Raw genomic sequence first — 20,979 nt, forward strand, 5'->3', positions numbered from 1 at the left:
TATTTGCATATCTGTTGTTGACCAATACTGGCCACTCATGCCAGAGTAGCATCTGCTCCATTTGCACACTGATTGAGGAGTATCTGCAACATTTGCACAATCAACATTGTCCCAGATTATCGCATTACTCGTCACTTTAAAACGCATACACTCTTTGAAGTCTCGGCGCCCTTTGCACAATGCTCATTGCACCGGACTATTGCAATATTTGTCATTCGAACTGCTCTAAGTGCTAGAGGACTCTGCATCTTTTACACAATTGTCAAAAAATATCCATCCATCCATCCATTTTCTGAGCCGCTTCTCCTCACTAGGGTCGCGGGCATGCTGGAGCCTATCCCAGCTGTCATCGGGCAGGAGGCGGGGTACACCCTGAACTGGTTGCCAGCCAATCGCAAGGCACATACAAACAAACAACCATTCGCACTCACAGTCACACCTACGGGCAATTTAGAGTCTCCAATTAATGCATGTTTTTGGGATGTGGGAGGAAACCGGAGTGCCCGGAGAAAACCCACACGGGCACATAAATAAAAATTATTTACCGGCATTACCAGACAACTAGCAACCCTTTATTGCTCAGTGACTGTTTTTTTTTTTGTCAATGTCTTTGTCTCCAAAGTGTTCTCTGTCAATTGACCGTCTGTTGTCGTACTCGAGCGGCTCCGACTACCGGAGACACAGTCCTTGTGTGTTTTTTGGACATACTTGGCAAATAAAGATGATTCTGATTCTGAATAACTTCCTGGTCAAAGCGTCCGATCAAGTCGTCCCTCTTGTCCAATCAGCAACGAGTCTTATCCCCGACCAGTACCTACCTCTTCCGGTAGCTTAATGTCATTGTGTTTTTTCATTTACTGTTTTTTTTTTTTTCCATTTTCCATTGTGTTTAGTTATTTGCTGTTGTGTTTTTTTACTCGCCGTTGTGTTTAGTTGTTTGGTGTAGTTTTTTTTTATTTGCCGTTGTCTTTAGTTACTTGCTATTGTGTTTTGCACTTCAGGGCCACCATACGTTCGGAATCATTCACTCATTCCCAACTCCCTAAACACTACCAAATGGATTGTGTTGACTCTTTTTGATAACTTTGAAAAAGAATCTCCAAAAAGTTGAATTCATCCTGTAACATAACGTGTGTAAAAAGTGAAGCTGTGTGAATCTTTTCCAGATGTGCCGTGCATGTAAATCGGAATTTAAGTTGAATTTGTGGTTTGCAGCCCACCCGCGCCGACCGCGGCTGGCTGGTGATGCCGTTCGGTAAGAACCCGTGGTGGTGGTACCTGGCCAGCTTCGTGCCGGCCCTGCTGGTCACCATCCTGATCTTCATGGACCAGCAGATCAGCGCCGTCATCGTCAACCGCAAGGAGAACAAACTTAAGGTTGTCTGATTGTCGCTCACCGGCTAGAACGAAGGCAACTGGACTCTTGTCACTGTTTCGGCTTCTTCACTTCTACAAGGGCCACTAAAAAAGTAATGAGCCCAATTTTCCTCTAGCTTTATATTTATTTAGATAGAACGGCAATAAATCCCTATAAATACAGCCAAAAAGTGGGAATTTCATGGCTACTTTTCAATATAATCTTTCATCTTTTTCGCAACACCATGGATGAACAAGGGCATGAATGCCAGCCTCGTCAAATTCAGTAGACTGAGCATTTAACTTTTTTTTTTTTTTTTTTTTTACAGCTTACATAATGTTTTCATCATCAGAGAAGTGCTGACCCCTAACGCCTTCTTTTCAAGGTCAAAAAAGGTGATGATCTGATGGCGAGTATGGGAAATGGGATAGGGTTGTCCAGCCAAAGGAACCGATGACTTCACAAGCTCCTTTGCTTGTCACGGAGCTTGTCACTTAAAGCGGGCTCTTGGATCCTGGACACCCACTTTTTGACTGGTAGCCTTTTGCAGCTTCCGCGCACAAAATTTGGAACTTTTGGGGAATGTTTAGTGGTGGTTCCCCTTCCAAAGCAAGAAACTCAATCACAGTTGTGGGAAGCTGCGGCTCAGTAGGTAGAGCGGATTGAAGGGTCAGTGGTTCGAATCCCGGCTACAACTGTCTGCATGTCGAAGTGTCCTTGGGCAAGACGGGGATGTAAATCAGCACCTCCAAATCTGAGACCATGGTCCTCAGTCAGAAAAGGGTGGAGTGCCCTCTCCTGGTTGGGGATGAGAGCCTCCCCCAAGTGGAGGAGTTCAATTATCTCGGGGTCTCTGGAATGGGAGATTGACAGGCGGATCGGTGCAGCGTCTGTAGTGATGCGGACTTTGTATCGGTCCGTTGTGGTAAAGAAGGAGCTAGGCCGAAAGGCGAAGCTCTCAATTTACCAGTCAATCTACATTTCTACCCTCACCTATAGTCACGAGCTGTGGGTTACGGTTAGAACAAGATCCCAGATACAAGCTGCCGAAATGAGTTTCCTCCGCAGGGCTCTCCCTTAGAGATAGGGTGAGAAGCTCGGTCATCCGGGAGGAGCTCAGAGTAGAGCCGCTGCTCCTCCACATTGAGAGGAGCCAGATGAGGTGACTGGGGCATCTGATTCGATTCCCTGGTGAGGTGTTCCGGGTACATCCCACCGGGAGGAGACCCCGGGGATGGCCCAGGACACACTGGAGAGACTATGTCTCCCAGCTGGCCTCTGAGTGGCTCAGGAACCCCCCGGAAGAGCTGGATGAAGTGGCTGGGGAGAGGGAAGTCTGGGCGTCCCTGCTGGGGGCAGCCCCACGACCCGAACTCGGATAAGCGGATGGATGGATGGGCATGGCAGCAGCCGCCCATTAGTGTATGAGTGTGTGTGTGTGTGTGTGTGTGTGTGTGTGTGTGTGTGTGTGTGTGTGTGTGTGTGTGTGTGTGTGTGTGAGGCTTTGTAAAGCGCTTTGGGCACTGTGATGGTGTAGATAAAGCGCTATAGAAGTGCAGTCCATTTACAGCTCTCTGCTTCTGAAGGGAATCCAACAATGACATAATTTCCAAAATGGCTGACAGGAAGAGGACAGGCTTAAAGAAAAGTTTTTTTCAGTAAACCTTCAAATAAGTATTTGAACTATAAACTGTGAACATATATATATTTTTTTAAATCAATTATTAGTAGGTTAAATGAAATTCGGCTCGTTACGTTTTAGTTGCCGCTCGTACATTTTGGGTGTGTTTATCTCTGTGGTGGGTTTGCTCACATAAAGGTTGTTCTTTTTGCATACCAACCGGTCGGGATTACACTTAAAATAGACTCCTCACTTAAAAACTAACGTGTTTTTTGACAATTTTCACTTGTTTCAAGCTCATTTTTACAACCCTAATGCCAATGAAGTTGGGACATTATGTTAAACCTAAATAAAAACAGAATACAATGATTTTCAAATCATGTTCAACCTATATTTAATTGGATACACTACAAAGACACGATATTTCATGTTCAAATTGATCAACTTTATTGTTTTGAGCAAATAATCATGAACTTAGAATTTGATGGCTGCAACAACGTCCCAAAAAAGCTGGGACAGGCTCATGTTTACCACGGTGTTACATCACATTTTCTTTGAACAACATTCAACATTCTTTCCCATTCTTGCTTGATGTACAGCTTTCCACCTACAAAGCTTCAACAATTAGTGTCCTCAGTTCCCAAACGTTTATTGAATGTTGTTAAAAGAAACGTTGGTAAACACAGTGGTAAACATGAGCCTGTCCCAGCTATTTTGGAACGTGTTGCAGCCATCAAATTCTAAGTTCATGATTATTTGCTCAAAACAATAGTTTATCAGTTTGAACATTAAATATCTTGTCTTTGTAGTGTATTCAATTAAATATAGGTCGAACATGATTTGCAAATAATTGTATTCTGTTTTTATTTATGTTTAATACAATGTCCCAACTTCATTGGAATTGGGGTTATACTTCAAATATGGAGGGGAAAAAAATGCCAGTGGAATACATTTTTTTATACTTCGTTCAAGTAAAAATTAGCTTGAAACAATAAAAAATGTCCCCCAAAAAAGTACATTTTTACATGATGAGTCTTATCTTAAGTGTAATCAGATTAATTTTGACTAGATAAAAGAGAAATATTCTTGGTAAAATTTTGAGTTTTTGGAGCGTGATGGCGGAAAAGCCGTCCTGTGACTTTCTGGTTTTGCATAGATGGCTTCTTTCGTACCTCTTTTAAACGAGTGTCATGGAAAATGTCATACTTTATATTGTATAACTGTTTTCATTTTGTTTTTATATCTTTAATCGCAACAGTTAGTTGAATTAGCATACACAAGAAGTGACCCCAGTCCGCCTGCTCAAGAACAATCGCAAAAGCTAGAGGTGTGAAACGGTTTCTTTCTTTGTTCTTTGACTACCTGACTCTGTCGGTCTGTAGTTTGTGTATTGATGAGCTCATTGGCATGTAGGAAAATGCAATGCAGAAATCCCTGTTTGAGACCCTGTCTTGACCAGACCTTCCAGATGCTCCACGTCCAACTGTCTAACCTCTTTGTAAAGATAAAAAACTGCAGCCTTTTTTTTTTTAATTATTGTTATGATTATTTTTCACAACGGTCCCCTCTGTCCACAATTCGGACAAGCGGCAACAACAACCACAACCACCTGCAGGGGTTACACCCAGCAGAGACATCCAGCTTCGACGTGGAGAAGCCTTTAGTATTCAAGGTGAAACGTCTTTAACAAACAAGAAGAGTCCAGTTGATCCAGTCACCCTTTGCGGAAGCTCAAGGTTCCATCGACTTGTACAAGAACAAGTTCAGTGCCGGGAAAAAGTATTGGTCCCCTCCTCAAATTCATACACAGTATTTATCCATACTTTCCCCATTTTGTTTGAGATCATCAAACAAACGCAAATATCAGACAAATATAGCTCAAGTGAACTTAAAATGCTGTTAAATGGTGATTTTATTTATTAAGGGGACAAAAACTATTCAAAGTTAACTGCCCTGGTGTGAAAAAGTAATGCCCCCTAAACCTAAAAACAGGTTGAGCCATCCTCAGCAGCAACAACTGAAATCAAGCGCTTTCTAGAACTGGCAATGAGTCTTACATTTCCATAAAACGGTAAGCGATGGGTTAATGTGCATATGTGGTCCCTCCACCCCCGCCCCTATAGAAAGCTTGCGGTTACCACCTGGACCTGTTCTGGGTGGGCATGCTGATGGCGGTGTGCTCCTTCATGGGTCTGCCCTGGTACGTGGCCGCCACAGTCATCTCTATCGCGCACATCGACTCGCTCAAGATGGAGAGCGAGTCCAGCGCCCCCGGGGAGCAGCCCCAGTTCCTGGGGGTCCGGTAAGACCCCACGCACCGCCCCTCACTCTCCTCACCACGCCTGACAACATCCTTGTTCTCCCGGTGTACTCGAGCGCTCTCTCTTTCACACATTAGCGAGCAGAGGCTGACCGGAATACTCGTCTTCGTCCTCACTGGACTTTCCGTCTTCCTTGCTCCCGTCCTGCAGGTCAGTGTGGCGAGTGACCCAATCTACTTTCCCAACCTGAGCTGTCTCCCCGAGCTACTCTACTTCTGAAGCTCAATTTGCTCGATAAACCCAATCTGCTTCCCAAACCGATCTGCCTCCATGAAACCAATCTGTGTCTACAGCCTGATCTGCTTCAACATCCCAGTCTGCTTCCAAGACCTGTTCTGCTTCACAAACCCGATCTGCTTCCCTGAGCTACTCTGCTTCTGAAACCTCATTTGCTTAATGAACCCAAACTGCTTCCTCAAGCCGATGTGTTTCCGCAACACGATCTGCTTTCTCAACCCAATCTATTTTCTCAACCAGATCTACTTGCAAGACCCAACTTGCTTCACAACAATATACAAATTATGACTATAACCGTAGCATGGCTTGCTACCGATGAACATATCTTTAATTGATTACAATTATGATGATAACTTAGCATGGGATGCTAACAACACAGCACCTCTTTATTTGACTCTGCTGTATGCAAACCATGCTGGTGAGGCTAATGTCTGCTGGTTGCGACTAACGCTAACCCTCATGTTGCAGTACATCCCCATGCCGGTGCTCTATGGCATCTTCCTGTACATGGGCGTCGCCTCGCTGAGCGGCATCCAGGTCGGTGTTTGTGTTAGCTTTCAGTTAGCACGTTTGCAGGTGCTTGTGTGTATGTAATTGCGTTGGCTTGTCAGTTCTGGGAGCGCATCAAGTTGTACCTGATGGCGCCCAAGCACCAGCCGGACTTCGCCTTCCTGCGTCACGTTCCTCTGCGCCGAGTCCACCTCTTCACCCTGGTACAGATCACCTGCCTGGCCGTCCTCTGGGTCCTAAAGTCCACCTTCCTGGCAATCATCTTCCCAGTGATGGTGAGCAGATTGACGTTTCCGTTTATCGTGGAAATGCATTCCAGACCACACGCGTTGATAGAGAAATGTTGTGGATAAACAGACGACCCAATGAGACATGGACAAGATGGTTAGAGGTGACAAACTGATACAAAATCCATTTATACACAGTCAACGGCATTTCTTGGAAGCCGCTCCCAATCTGGAAAGCTTGTGGACAAGCAAAACAATGAGGGAGTATTACCTGAAAAGGAAGCTCACCCAGTAAACATATTTTTGTATAGTTACAAAACAGGTTGAAGTGATTGTAACTCGTGTGGGTTCACCTTAGTTCATTCTGCCATATATTCCCCTAATGTTTCATGTTTCCCTTCTGTCCCAATGTGAGAACGTGGTAATGGTTGCATTGGATCACATTCAAATAATCATAAGTATGTTTTTGTAAAAAAAAAAAAAAAAAAGTAACGTAAAATTGTTTTACCCTTCCCACACACCTTAAACACATTTGAACACACTGTTTGAAGCATTCCTCATGCTTAGCTTTAGTCAATAAGCCTGATTTGCTATTGCAGATTTCCCAGATCGGGCCCGACATAATTTGTCGGGAATGACAAAACTTCTTGTAGTGTGACATAATCCACGACCATCGATTTGGCTCTACAATTGCCCTCTTCTTCTTCTTCTTCTTTTCCTTTCGGCTTGTCCCGTTAGGGGTCGCCACAGCGCGTCATTCTTTTCCATGAGAGCCTATCTCCTGCATCCTCCTCTCGAACACCAACTGCCATCATGTCTTCCCTCACGACATCCATCAACCTTCTCTTTGGTCTTACTCTAGCTCTCTTGCCTGGCAGCTCCATCCTCATCATCCTTCTACCAATATACTCACTCTCTCTCCTCTGGACGTGTCCAAACCATTGAAGTCTGCTCTCTCTAACTTTGTCTCCAAAACATCGAACCTTGGCTGTCCCTCTGATGAGCTCATTTCTAATTTTATCCAACCTGGTCACTCCGAGAGCGAACCTCAACATCTTCATTTCCGCCACCTCCAGCTCTGCTTCCCGTTTTCTCTTCAGTGCCACTGTCTCTAATCCATACATCATGGCTGGCCTCACCACTGTTTTATAAACTTTGCCCTTCATCCTAGCAGAGACTCTTCTGTCACATAACACACCTGACACCTTCCTCCACCCGTTCCAACCTGCTTGGACCCGTTTCTTCACTTCCTGACCACACTCACCATTGCTCTGGACGGTTGACCCCAAGTATTTAAAGTCCTCTACCCTTGCCATCTCTTCTCCCTGTAGCCTCATTCTTCCCCCACCACCCCTCTCATTCATGCACATATATTCTGTTTTACTTCGGCTAATCTTCATTCCTCTTCTTTCCAGTGCATGCCTCCATCTTTCTAACTGTTCCTCCAGCTGCTCCCTGCTTTCACTGCAGATCACAATGTCATCTGCAAACATCATGGTCCACGGGGATTCCAGTCTAACCTCATCTGTCAGCCTATCCATCACCACTGCAAAAAGGAAGGGGCTCAGGGCTGATCCCTGATGCAGTCCCACGTCCACCTTAAATTCTTCTGTCACACCGACAGCACACCTCACCGCTGTTCTGCTGCCCTCGTACATGTCCTGTATTATTCTAACATACTTCTCTGCCACTCCAGACTTCCGCATGCAGTACCACAGTTCCTCTCTGGGTACTCTGTCATAGGCTTTCTCTAGATCTACAAAGACACAATGTAGCTCCTTCTGACCTCTGTACTTTTCCATCAACATCCTCAAGGCAAATAATGCATCTGTGGTACTCTTTCTAGGCATGAAACCATACTGTTGCTCGCAAATACTCACTTCTGTCCTGAGTCTAGCCTCCACTACTCTTTCCCATAACTTCATTGTGTGGCTCATCAACTTTATTCCTCTATAGTTGCCACAGCTCTGCACATCACCTTTGTTCTTAAAAATGGGCACCAGTACACTTTTCCTCCATTCCTCAGGCATCTTCTCACGCACTAGAATTCTATTGAACAAGCTGGTCAAAAACTCCACAGCCACCTCTCCTAGATGCTTCCATACCTCCACAGGAATGTCATCAGGACCAACTGCCTTTCCATTTTTCATTCTCTTTAATGCCTTTCTAACTTCCCCCTTACTAATCATTGCCACTTCCTGGTCCACCACACTTGCCTCTTCTACTCTCCCTTCTCTATCATTTTCCTCATTCATCAACTCCTCGAAGTATTCTTTCCATCTACCTAGCACACTGCTGGCACCAGTCAACATATTTCCATCTCTATCCTTAATCACCCTAACCTGCTGCACATCCTTCCCATCTCTATCCCTCTGTCTGGCCAGCCTGTATAGATCCTTTTCTCCTTCTTTAGTGTCCAACCTGCCATACATGTCATCATATGCCTCTTGTTTTGCCTTTGCCACCTCTACCTTTGCCCTGTGTCGCATCTCAATGTATTCCTTTCGCCTCTCCTCGGTCCTCTCAGTGTCCCACTTCTTCTTAGCTAACCGTTTTCCTTGTATGATTTCCTGTACTGTGAGGTTCCACCACCAAGTCTCCTTCTCTCCTTTCCTGCCAGAAGATACACCAAGTACTCTCCTGCCTGCTTCTCTGATCACCTTGGCTGCAGTGGTCCAGTCTTCTGGAAGCTCTTCCCGTCCACCGAGAGCCTGTATCACCTCTTCCCGAAAAGCTGCACAACACTCGTCCTGTCTCAGCTTCTACCACATGGTTCTCTTCTCTGCCTTTGTCTTCCTAATTTTCCTCCCCACCACCAGAGTCATCTTACACACCACCATCCTATGCTGTCTAGCCACACTCTCCCCTACCACTACCTTACAGTTGGTAACCTCCTTCAGATTACATCGTCTGCACAAGATGTAATCCACCTGTGTGCTTCTACCTCCGCTCTTGTAGGTCACCCTATGTTCGTGCCTCTTCTGGAAAAAAGTGTTCACTACAGCCATTTGCATCCTTGTTGCAAAGTCTACCACCATCTGTCCTTCCAAGTTCCTTTCCTGGATACCGTACTTACCCATCACTTCTTCATCACCCTTATTACCTTCACCAACATGTCCATTACAATCTGCACCAATTACGACTCTCTCTCTGTCTGGGATGCTCAGAACTACATCATCTAGCTCCTTCCAGAATTTCTCTTTCACCTCTAGGTCACATCCTACCTGTGGGGCATAGCCACTAATCACATTACACATAACACCCTCAATTTCAAATTTCAGCCTCATCACTCGATCTGATACTCTTTTCACCTCCAAGACATTCTTAGCCAACTCTTCTTTTAAAAGAACACCGACTCCATTTCTCTTCCCATCTACACCATGGTAAAATAATTTAAACCCTCCCCCTAAACTTCTAGCCTTACTGCCTTTCGACCTGGTCTCCTGGACACACAATATATCAACCTTTCTCCTAATCATCATGTCAACCAACTCCCGAGATTTTCCTGTCATAGTCCCAACATTCAAAGTCCCCACATTCAGTTCTAGGCTCTGTGTTTTCCTCTTCTCTTTCTGCCGAAGAACCCGCTTTCCACCTCTTCTTCTTCTTCTTCTTCTTTGACTTCGACTTCGACCCACAGTAGCTGAATTTCCAACAGCGCCCTGCAGGTTGACGGCGCCGGTGGCGGACGTTGTTAACCCGGGCCACGACCGATCCGGTATGGAATTCTTTGGATGAACGCTCATATTTGTTTGGCAAGGTTTTAAGCCGGATGCCCTTCCTGACGCAACCCTCTGCATTTATCCGGGCTTGGGACCGGCCTACAGTTTGCACTGACTTGTGCCCCCCATAGGGCTGCATTGCTCTACAATTGCCCTACAACACCAAAATGAAAAAGCTAGCATTTTTTTGGATATCTTCCGTGTAGTGTGACGTATCAACGACAACTCTCCAACAGCGCACTTTGACGTCGACCCATATCATTGTGTATTGTGAGCGGTGCATTGCCTCCCTTGCTTACTGTTGCCAACATACTTGGTCGCCGTTATCAACATTTATTCACGCGCACAAACCAACGTTTAGCGAAGCTTTAGAGCATGATTCGACAGAATGCCGGCATGTTTACATACAAATGTTAGTGTTAGCACTTGCTGGCTACACAAACTTATGTTGCCTGCTTACGAACCTTATTAAAAGTACGTGGACAGACCTCAAGCTCTCCTTGAATGGACAGCCCAAAACAGCGCGATGCCCCCTGAATTTCAACGGCGGCAAAGGAGGGCAAATTGACCCAGCGACATGGCTGATGGTCATTATGCCGGCTCATAGGCTGCTTCTCTGCAGCCCGTGAGAGCGTGTGCAATGTGCGTCGCTGGGAATTCTCTTTGGAGCCGTGAGAGAAGGCACATATTTGATTGACAGCTAAAAGTTCCGGGGAGGCGGGGTTTCAGAGCATTCAGCGACACGCCCACAGCATCTGAAAGCTGAAAGAATGTTCCAATTCTTGACCATTTGGAAGTCTGATTTCACATACTTTGTGATTTTTTGTATTTTTTATTATTCATTCATTCACAAGATTCTTTTCTCTAAGACATTTTTGGATGACTTTGGGGGGAATTTAAAGGTACAAAAAAAACATTGAAAGCACTTCTATCAAATGTGAAATTTTGTTTTCGTAATCTTTCAAGTATTCCTGATCATCACAGAACCAAAGACAATTTCTATGTATAAATGATGTCGATGGGTGAGCACGCTGTCAATGATGAGGTTCGTCGTAGTGTGTTTGCGTGTGCTCATGTGTGCAGATCCTGGGTCTGATGGTCGTGCGGAAGCTTCTGGATCTGATGTTCTCCCAGCACGACCTGGCCTGGCTGGACGACATCCTGCCCGACAGAGAGAAGAAGAAGAACGAAGATGACAAGAAGAAAAAGAAAAAGAAGAAGACGGTGGCCGATACAGAGAGCGACGAGGAGGTGAGCGAAAACATTCCTACATGTCTAACTAGCGTGTCAAGAAGGTGTCTAGAGGAGCTTCACCCTTAACATATTTCTATCACGTCTGTAATAGCATGTCTGTGACATGTATAATATGTCTAGAATGTGATTTATATAAATAGGTATACTGGATATACAGTTGAAACCGCATGTTTACATACACTATATAAAAAGACGCACTTTCTGACATGAAATCAGATTCACCTTTTCCTGTTTTAGGTCAATTAGGATTACCAAAATTATTTCTATTTCCTGAATGCCAGAATAATGTCACGGTTTGTGGTGATACTGGAAAAAGAGGGGGACCCCAGCAAATGGAAGCAAGAAGGCAAGGCAGGGGGAAAAAAAAACATGACAAAACTAGAAACGAGACTTGCAGAAACAATAATCCGACACAGACTCAACAAACCCAGGGAACTAAATATAAGCAAATTGACAAGACACGAGGCACACCTGGACAAGACACGAGCTGATTGGTTGACACAAGGTAGTGGGGATGATGAGAACAGGTGGAGACAAAAAGTCAGAAACATGGGACACAGGGAAACTTTACAAAACATGAAACAAACTAAATCCAATCAAAACCAAGTCAACAAAATACACAGATCATGAAAATAATGTGAGAAGACAATTATTTAGTTTAGGACAATTTTGCATTACTCTTCAAAGTCAGACGTTTACATACAGTAAGATTATCATGCCTTAAAACAATATCTGAAAATCCAGATAATGTAATTTCTTTGTGAGCTTTTTTTTTTTTTTTTTACATCTGAGTTAGACATACCTGTATATGTATTTGAACTCTGCACACATGAAACCCAATGCTTCTTTATGTAACATCATGGGAAAGTCAAATGAAATCAGCCGGGATATCAGGAAGAGAACTGAGTACAATTTCCAGATGCCTGAAGGTGCCGCATTCATCTGATCAAACAATTCTACGCAAGTATAATAAACACCATGGAAATGTTTCTCAGAAATGGATCTGCTTTGGTCCCACATGGGAATATCAAGCCAAGAACAAAAGCAAAAAGACCTTGCGAAGATGCTGGCTGAAGCTGATGTGAAAAGTTTGTCATTACAGTGAAACCGACGGGCTGAAACTCCAAAAAAGAAAAGATTTTGAAAAAGCCAGATTACAGGGAGAAAAACCTTGTCCTGTGGTGTGACAAAACTCAGAACTATTTGGCCACAATGAGCATCGTTATGTTTGGAGAAAAAGAGAGAGAAGCCTGCAGGCCAGAGAACACCATCCCAACTGGGAAATACGGGGGTGGCAGCAGACTGGTGCACTTCACAAAATAGGCGGTGTCATGCGGAACGAACATGATGTGGAAATACTGAAGCAACATCTCAAGACGAGCTTGGGTGTCAACGGGTCTTCCAAGTGGACAATGACCCAAAGCATCTTGCCAAACCGCTTACAAAGTGGCTTCAGGATAAAAAAAAAAAAAAGTCAATGTTTTAGGGTGGCCCTGATCGCAAAGCTTTGATCTCAATCCTATTGAACATTGATGGGCAGACCTGAAAAGGCATTTGCGAGCAAGACACCCTACAAACTTGGCTTACACCAAGTTACAGCAGTTCTGTCAGGAGGAACGGCCCAAAATTCCTGCCAACTAGTGTGAGACGCTCGTGGAAGGAGATGCACAAAATGTTTGACCCAAGTCATACTGTGAAGAAAAGGCATGAAAATGTCTCTAAAAATAGAGTTGTGGCATTTAGAAAATTTTAATCATTTCGATTACCCTAATTGACCAAAAAGGTTTAGTCTCATTTGATGTCAGACTGTGAGGGGGAAAAAAAGCATGTGTTTTTTCATATAGTCTATGTAAACAGCTGGTTTCAACTGTACAGTGGGACCTTGATGTACAAGCTTCATTGGTTCTTGAACGGGGTTTGTAAATTGAATATCATTTTTCCATAAGAAATAATGGAAACATGAATAATGTTTTGTAGCCTCGACAAAAGTCCCTATTTTAGTGAATGTATAATATAAATAATATAAAGCTCTCCATTACTGTTCAACATGAAACATGGGGTGGTCGATGAAAAACCTTTTTATTAACCAATTTAACAAGAACAACAACAAGCAGAAGTGTCCTCCTCATTCAAACGCAGCCGCACCCAAACAGTTTCACGGAACCAGTCGCTCTGGTGCGTTCACAGCCAGTCGAAAATCGCAAAACCCTTCACTTTAACAACCAATGCTACAATTATAAAGGAATAAAAACGGAAATCCACTCGAGCTTGCGGCTTCTTCGCTTGGCAACTAGTCGGCATGTGGAAATACTGAAGCAACATCTCAAGACGAGCTTGGGTGTCAACGGGTCTTCCAAGTGGACAATGACCCAAAGCATCTTGCCAAACCGCTTACAAAGTGGCTTCAGGATAAAAAAAAAAAAAGTCAATGTTTTAGGGTGGCCCTGATCGCAAAGCTTTGATCTCAATCCTATTGAAAATTGATGGGCAGACCTGAAAAGGCATTTGCGAGCAAGACACCCTACAAACTTGGCTTACACCAAGTTACAGCAGTTCTGTCAGGAGGAACGGCCCAAAATTCCTGCCAACTAGTGTGAGACGCTCGTGGAAGGAGATGCACAAAATGTTTGACCCAAGTCATACTGTGAAGAAAAGGCATGAAAATGTCTCTAAAAATAGAGTTGTGGCATTTAGAAAATTTTAATCATTTCGATTACCCTAATTGACCAAAAAGGTTTAGTCTCATTTGATGTCAGACTGTGAGGGGGGAAAAAAGCATGTGTTTTTTCATATAGTCTATGTAAACAGCTGGTTTCAACTGTACAGTGGGACCTTGATGTACAAGCTTCATTGGTTCTTGAACGGGGTTTGTAAATTGAATATCATTTTTCCATAAGAAATAATGGAAACATGAATCATGTTTTGTAGCCTCGACAAAAGTCCCTATTTTAGTGAATGTATAATATAAATAATATAAAGCTCTCCATTACTGTTCAACATGAAACATGGGGTGGTCGATGAAAAACCTTTTTATTAACCAAGTTAACAAAAACAACAACAAGTAGAAGTGTCCTCCTCATTCAAACGCAGCCGCACCCAAACAGTTTCACGCAACCAGTCGCTCTGGTGCGTTCACAGCCAGTCGAAAATCGCAAAACCCTTCACTTTAACAACCAATGCTACAATTATAAAGGAATAAAAACGGAAATCCACTCGAGCTTGCGGCTTCTTCGCTTGGCAACAAGTCGGCATGTAAGCGCCTCGCCCTCTTACAAACGATAGGCTCGGAAATGCTCCTGCACGCTAGCTGTTTTTCGTTGATCCTGACGAGCAACAGCTTTTCCACTTGGTCCAGAGGTTTCTCTCGCTCCTTTCGAAGATACTTCATTGGCCCTCCCTTGGTCATGTAAGCAGCAACAAAAACGTCATTTTTTTTCCCTAATCGGGGCAATTGTGAACTTGTTTTTTCCATAATGTGTACGGTATTGCGAGCGAGCTGTGCAATACGGCGCAATCGATATACGTACTCGTCACAAATTGTCTTTTTGAAGCTCAGTGAGTGTCTCCCTCACGCCACACTTGGCTGTTACTTTTCTTGGGCACTATCGAGCTAACAAAATGAAAAGTTATTCGTATAAAGGCGAAAAACAGGAAAGGGGCACACTAAGCAAAGTCGTGTCCGACCGCAAATCCGCAATGCTTAGCAGAATACTATAATAATGAGAAGGAGCCGCAAAATGGCTGCACCACCTACTGCAAAAGGGAGGTAATGAAACGTTTGCACACTGCGATGAGGTTCAAACATCGGGCAATATTTTTGTTTGGTCTGTGTTTCTTAAATCGAATAATTCGAATATTGAGGAGTTTGTGCATCGGGGTTCCGCAGTATATGCATAAATACAGTATACACTATATTGCCAAAAGTATTGGCTCACCTGCCTTGTCTAACATTTGAATATAAGTGACATTCCCTTCTTAATCCAGAGGGTTCAATACGACATTGATCCACCCTCAGCAATTTTAACATTTTTAAATCTTTCGGGAAGGCTGTCCACAAGGTTGAGGAGTGTTTGTATGGGAATGGATGAGCATTCTTCCAGAAGCGCATTTGTGAGGTCACACACTGATGTTGGACGAGAAGGCCTGGTTCGAAGTCTCCGCTCTAAAAGTGTTCTATAGGGTTGAGGTCAGGATTGTGCAGGCCAATCAAGGTCATCCACATTAAGCTCTCTCATCCGTGTCTTTCGGAACCATCATGTTGGAACAGGAAGGGGCCATCTCCAAACTGTCCCCACAAAGTTGGATTTGTCCAAAATATTTGGACAAATCATTACATCGTCTACAACAATGAAACATTAAATATGAGTGTTGCATGGGGCTGTAGTGCTACACCCTGTGAGGGAAGGACAGGACAAGATAGAACAGGAGAAGAAGCATGCAGGACAAGGGTCGTGAACCCGGGTGTACAACTGAAGTGTGGTGGCATTAATTGTCAATTATAAGTCTACAGGACGAGAGTATAAGTGAGGGGATACACAAGCGATTTGCATATTCATGAGTTCTTTGTGACCCCACACCCAGTGAAAGAGTCCTAAGGGTGTGTGTCTGCGGATACATGCAAGTGAATTGATACCGTTTTACATGCGCAAAGACTGACAGAAGTGCTGTAATTGCTGTGGGCGCACCGCGGCGGCTGGGACCCCACCCAATCAATCGAGGGGCGGGATCAGGCCCAGGGTTCACCCGAGAGAAGCCCGGCGGACGCACCGAGGGACCCAGGGCGGTCCGCCGGCCCCACCGAGGGGCCCCGACAACTGGCCACGTAGTGGGGGCCGCAGGATCCCAATGCCACCCCCCACCACACCCGCCGCCCCACACGTGTGCTAAGTGAGTGATTAAGAGGCCGGACAACCACCAACGAAGAGGGCCATCCCACTCAGACCCGCAGCACCCACTACCCGCCCCTGAGCGTGGGAGGTGGACCCCCCCCCCCCCCAAACCAGGCAGGGAAAAGAACCCCATAGCAGGCCCCACAGCCCCCAGGGGACTGCCCAGCTCCCCCACGGGAAGAGGAAGAGGCGACCGCAACGGGACGCAAGGAACGGAGAGAAGAGGAGGAAGCAGGCCCGAGGAGCGACAGGGGGGCCCCACCGCCCCCACCAGCAGCCAGAGCGGGGGACCCAGGCGGGTGGCAGCCGGCACAACCCCAGCACCCACGGCTTTGCAGTACTCAAATATAGCATCTCTTTCACCCTCTCTAAATAACATTCATCAACACAATACCAAAAAAAAAAAAATCTCCCAAAAACTGTCAGAAAAACAACAACAAAGAATGCATAGTACCAAATCTATTTAGAATTATGATACACACACCCATTATATGTCACACTTAACATTCGTCTCTTGGAATGTCAATGGCATTCGATCACAGGAAAAGAAAATTAAGATTCTGGATTATACCGCTAAATTTAAAACAGACCTCCTCTTATTACAAGAAACGCACCTTACTAAATCAGAAGAAAAATGCCTCATTGACTCGTATTTCACTCAGGTTATCTCGCCCTTTTATAACTGGAGACAAAGAGGAGTCTCAATACTCGTCCATAAAAGACTACATTTTACAATAAATAGTACTGTAGCAGATCCAGAAGGCCGATATATAATTATACAGGCTATAATATTGAACAAGCTTTATACAATTGTCAATGTATACGCTCCAAATGAAGATGATCCAGCCTTTTTTCACATGCTCTTTTCACACTTCTCAAACTTGTCAGCCACTTCTACAGAAATTGCTGCGCCACAGTAGTCTTTGCCCGGATGGATAGATGGCGCCGTTTCATAAAACGAAAGCACCAAGACGGACCTCCTTGAAAATGTTCGATTCTCATTTCTTCTGCAAGCGTTATTGCCCTCAGTCGAATGGTGATTGTAGAGACGCTTCTCCCGGCTGTTCTTTGCTCATTAATCCATTGCTCGTGTTGGTCTTCCAACTCGGGCCACCTCGCCTTGTTTCAGCGGAAACTCGGCTTCGTCTTCTTGACTTGGCGAAGCTCGTTTTCCTGCTTCGTCCACTCGCGAACCATGGATTCGTTGACCTTGAATTCTTTCGGCTGCTCGATTCCCATGTTCCTCCACGTAACTGATAGTTTGCTTCGTAAGCGTGTCTCTTCGTTGGTTCCATTTACGGGAGTCCTTAGCCAAACCAATGTTGTTTTGCACAATGCACATACCGGCGCTATATACCGACTGGGGGCGTGCCTTCGGCGTCCTCCTTCACGCGCACCCTTCCCCCTTTACGTCCGCATGCTGTCCTCAGTCACGTCCGCCTTTCCTCTATAGAAGCAGCGTGTCGGCAGGAAATGCTGCCAGTCGGTCAAGCGGAGCGCTCATCAAAGTCACACAACAACATTTACAGATTATGGAACTCGGTGCACACATAAGGCGTGCCGCATTCTAAGGCGCCCCGTCAATTTTGGAGAAAATTTAAGATTTTTAAGTGCGCCTTATGGTCGTGAAAATACGGTATTTTCATAAGTGTGAAAGTAAACAATGGAATTCTATATTCTTTGTTGTCGAGGTTGTTGTTATTGTTTTATTATTATTCTATTTCTTTTTATTTTTATTTTCACACATTTTAGATCGGTTTACATGGTGAAAAGACACATGCATGCTGTGGGGATGTTCTCCTCTTGGCCCTGTGTTTGCTGTTCCAGAATCTGTGGGGGCGGGACTTTTTTCACTCCTTCCTGATCTCGGGGGTGGGGGGAACCACCGGGGCGCCCTCCTGGGGAGTAATGGTGGTGTGATGGTGACTCGCCCATGTTCCGACCAGTTAAGGGACTTCCCCGCCTTTCGCCCAGAGTCAGCTGAGATCGCCTCCAGCACGCCCACGACCATAGAGAGGATAAGCGATACAGGATATGGATGGATGGATGTTCCAACATGTCTGTGCACCAGTGCACAGAGCATGGTCCATAAAGACATGGATGACAGTCTGTTATGGACGAACTTGACTGGCCTGCACAATCCTGACCTCAACCCGAGAGAACACCTTTGGATGAATTATAGCGGAGACTCTCGTCCAACATCAGTGTGTGACCTCACAAATATGGGCAAAGATTTCCCATCGACTCCCTCCTAAACCTTGTTGAAAGCCTTCCCACAACAGATGAAGCTGTTACAGCTGCAGAGGGTAGACCGACATCGTATGGATTTAGAATGGGATAGCACTTAAAATCATACCTGCAGGTGAATGCTTTTGGCAATATAGTGTGTGTGTGTATATATATATATATATATATACATAAAACCTCTAGTTTACGTGCCACTTCCCTAGAACAGGTGTATAACGTGCATTAGATGTATAACATATTTGTAGTGTGTTTAAGTAGGACTAACATGCTCTGTGTTTTTGTCCTGCAGTGTTGCTGACGTTAACGCTTCCTGCATTTTCTTCTTCAATTACTTCGACTTCTTGTTCCTGCTCGGCGACTTCCTGTCACTAACAACAACAACAACACTACAATGACAACACAACAACAATACAACAATCACACCACAACTACACTAACCCATAAATAACACATTAACAACAACGCAGCAACACAACAACAGAACAATCACAACACAATGACAACAATGACAAACAACGCAACAAATTGTAAATGGACTGCACTTATATCGTGCTTTATCGACACCATCACAGTGCCCAAAGTGCTTTGAAAAGCCTCACATTCACCCATTGACGCATACATTCATACACCACCAACAACAACAACACAAAAATGACAATAAGAACCGAGTCCTTGCCAAAGTCCCGCGTTCAGATGATGGACGGCACTATTATTCGAACAAACGTCTAGGTTGGCTTACCTGAATCCAGCATGTTGACTCCTCCCTCTTTGTGTGGCCACACCCCCTCAGATCCCCATGGAGCTCGACTCCGCCCATGCCAATTGTCCCACCCCCGCCTCTGCCTGTGAGTACCGTCCCCCCTCAATAAACTCTCAAGTTGAAAATGTTTTCTTTTGTCCTTTTTACGCGACGTAGCATCACTAGCTGCTAGAGTCCTATGTTAACCACTTATTTGGATGACTTTTGATGATGTCACAATCAGCCTCTGTGTGATATTATCGCTAAAGTGTAGCTAGCTGCTAACCCTATTCAAACATGGCCGATGACAAACGCGTGTGCTGCGTTTGTGTTGCGTTCTCTTGTGTGTCACGTGTGTGTGTGTGTGTGTGTGGGGGGGGGGGTTGTGTATGCATTGTGTGTGTGTAATATGCATGTGCTTGTGTTATAAATGTGTCATCCATGTGCAATGTGTGTGTGTGTGTGTGTATTATGCATATGTGTTTTATACACGTGTAATGGGTGTGTGTGTGTGTGTGTGTATTTTGCATATGTGTTTGTGTTGAATGTATGTGTGATTTGTGTGAGTGCATCTGTGTGCAAGTGTGTGTTGCATGTGTATTATTTATGCGCGTGTTGTGTTTGCATTATATATGTATGCTATGCGTTTGTGTCGTGCATGTGCATTATGTGTGTGTGTGTGTCTGTCTGTGTATATTATGGATACGTGCGTTATATACAGAATGTGTGTGTCTTGTGTTTGTGTGTGTTTGTATTATGCATGTGTGTGCGTGGCAGGAGATGTACTCCTCTTGGAGTTTGGCGTGCAACGATCAGGATTCTTGTAAGGTACGGCACGTTGAACCTCCAGCCTCTTAATGTTTCCTCCCGACTTGGTGGCGGCGGCGTGCCGGAACAACAACAGCAACTGCACAACCGCCAGCGCCACGCCAACACACTTTTAGTTTCAAATGTATCGCGTGGGTAAGCTAGCTTTTTCCTTTTGTAGACGTTTCAATCATTGGCGGTTCCTCGTTAACCGTGGGGACCACGTCTCGGCTTCATGTTTTGTATGAAATATAAAAAGATGAAATATAGCAGGGATGCAAAAACAATGACTTATTAACATGACATTCAGACATAAGTTATTTAGTGACAAGTTGTTCATTTTGTATGAAATGTAAAGATAGCAAATAAAGCAGGGTAGATGTTATCTCATCATTTTTTCATGTCCATGTAATTTTTTTTCTTGACAGATGCATGTAGTCATGTAATTTATTCATAAGCCATTTACTCATAAATGTCATAACTCATAATGACTTATCATTTATTCATGTCATTTATTCCTAAATTGTTTATTAATTCATAAGCCATTGATTCATTATGTTGTATTTTAATATTGTATATAGTTGTATGAAAATGTAAAAAAATTGACATTTTTCTATTTTCATAAAATATAAAAATCGACCAGTTCAGGGTGTACCCCGCCTCTCGCCCGAAGATAGCTGGGGTAGGCTCCAGCACGCCCGCGACCCTAGTGAGGAGAAGCGGTACAGAAAATGTCAAATAAAGCAACATCCCAAAACATTTGTAACATGTTTCAAAGTGTGACGACACTTCAACCAATCAGAGAGGATCTTAACTTCCAGTCAGGAAGTATCTGGAATGTTAGATTGAGGCTTTTATTTTAAGATTCCTGACTCTCTCCACGCTCCGCATCATTTTGCACCTAAGGATGACACGCTCGTAGAACTCTATTCGTAATGTGTAAATCAAAAAGTAACAACGATCAAATCCACTTTTTACTAAGGAAAATAACAAAAATGGTATGTCGACAGTGAAGCCGTGCATTTATTTGCATTTTTTAAAATATTTT

The 20,979-nt window shown here is 44.3% G+C and overlaps 1 protein-coding gene across 8 annotated transcripts in view; it reads left to right on the plus strand.

The window, feature by feature from the left end:
• slc4a5b (solute carrier family 4 member 5b) overlaps positions 1 to 19,895 on the plus strand; it is a 61,726-nt gene extending 41,831 nt beyond the window's left edge. For 5 of the 8 annotated variants that reach the window (XM_061799870.1, XM_061799872.1, XM_061799873.1 and 2 more), the window contains 7 exons: positions 1,216 to 1,377; positions 5,102 to 5,280; positions 5,377 to 5,449; positions 6,005 to 6,073; positions 6,148 to 6,321; positions 11,079 to 11,246; positions 19,176 to 19,895. In XM_061799870.1, the coding sequence (XP_061655854.1) occupies positions 1,216 to 1,377; positions 5,102 to 5,280; positions 5,377 to 5,449; positions 6,005 to 6,073; positions 6,148 to 6,321; positions 11,079 to 11,246; positions 19,176 to 19,301 (951 nt within the window). In that variant the 3' untranslated portion in view covers positions 19,302 to 19,895. The other 3 variants (XM_061799874.1, XM_061799875.1, XM_061799876.1) reach the window with 3 other exon arrangements.
• Positions 19,896 to 20,979: the final 1,084 nt, after the last annotated feature.

This window comes from Phyllopteryx taeniolatus, chromosome 15 (genome assembly GCF_024500385.1).
Source record: "Phyllopteryx taeniolatus isolate TA_2022b chromosome 15, UOR_Ptae_1.2, whole genome shotgun sequence".
In the NCBI taxonomy this organism is placed as follows: Eukaryota; Metazoa; Chordata; class Actinopteri; order Syngnathiformes; family Syngnathidae; genus Phyllopteryx; species Phyllopteryx taeniolatus.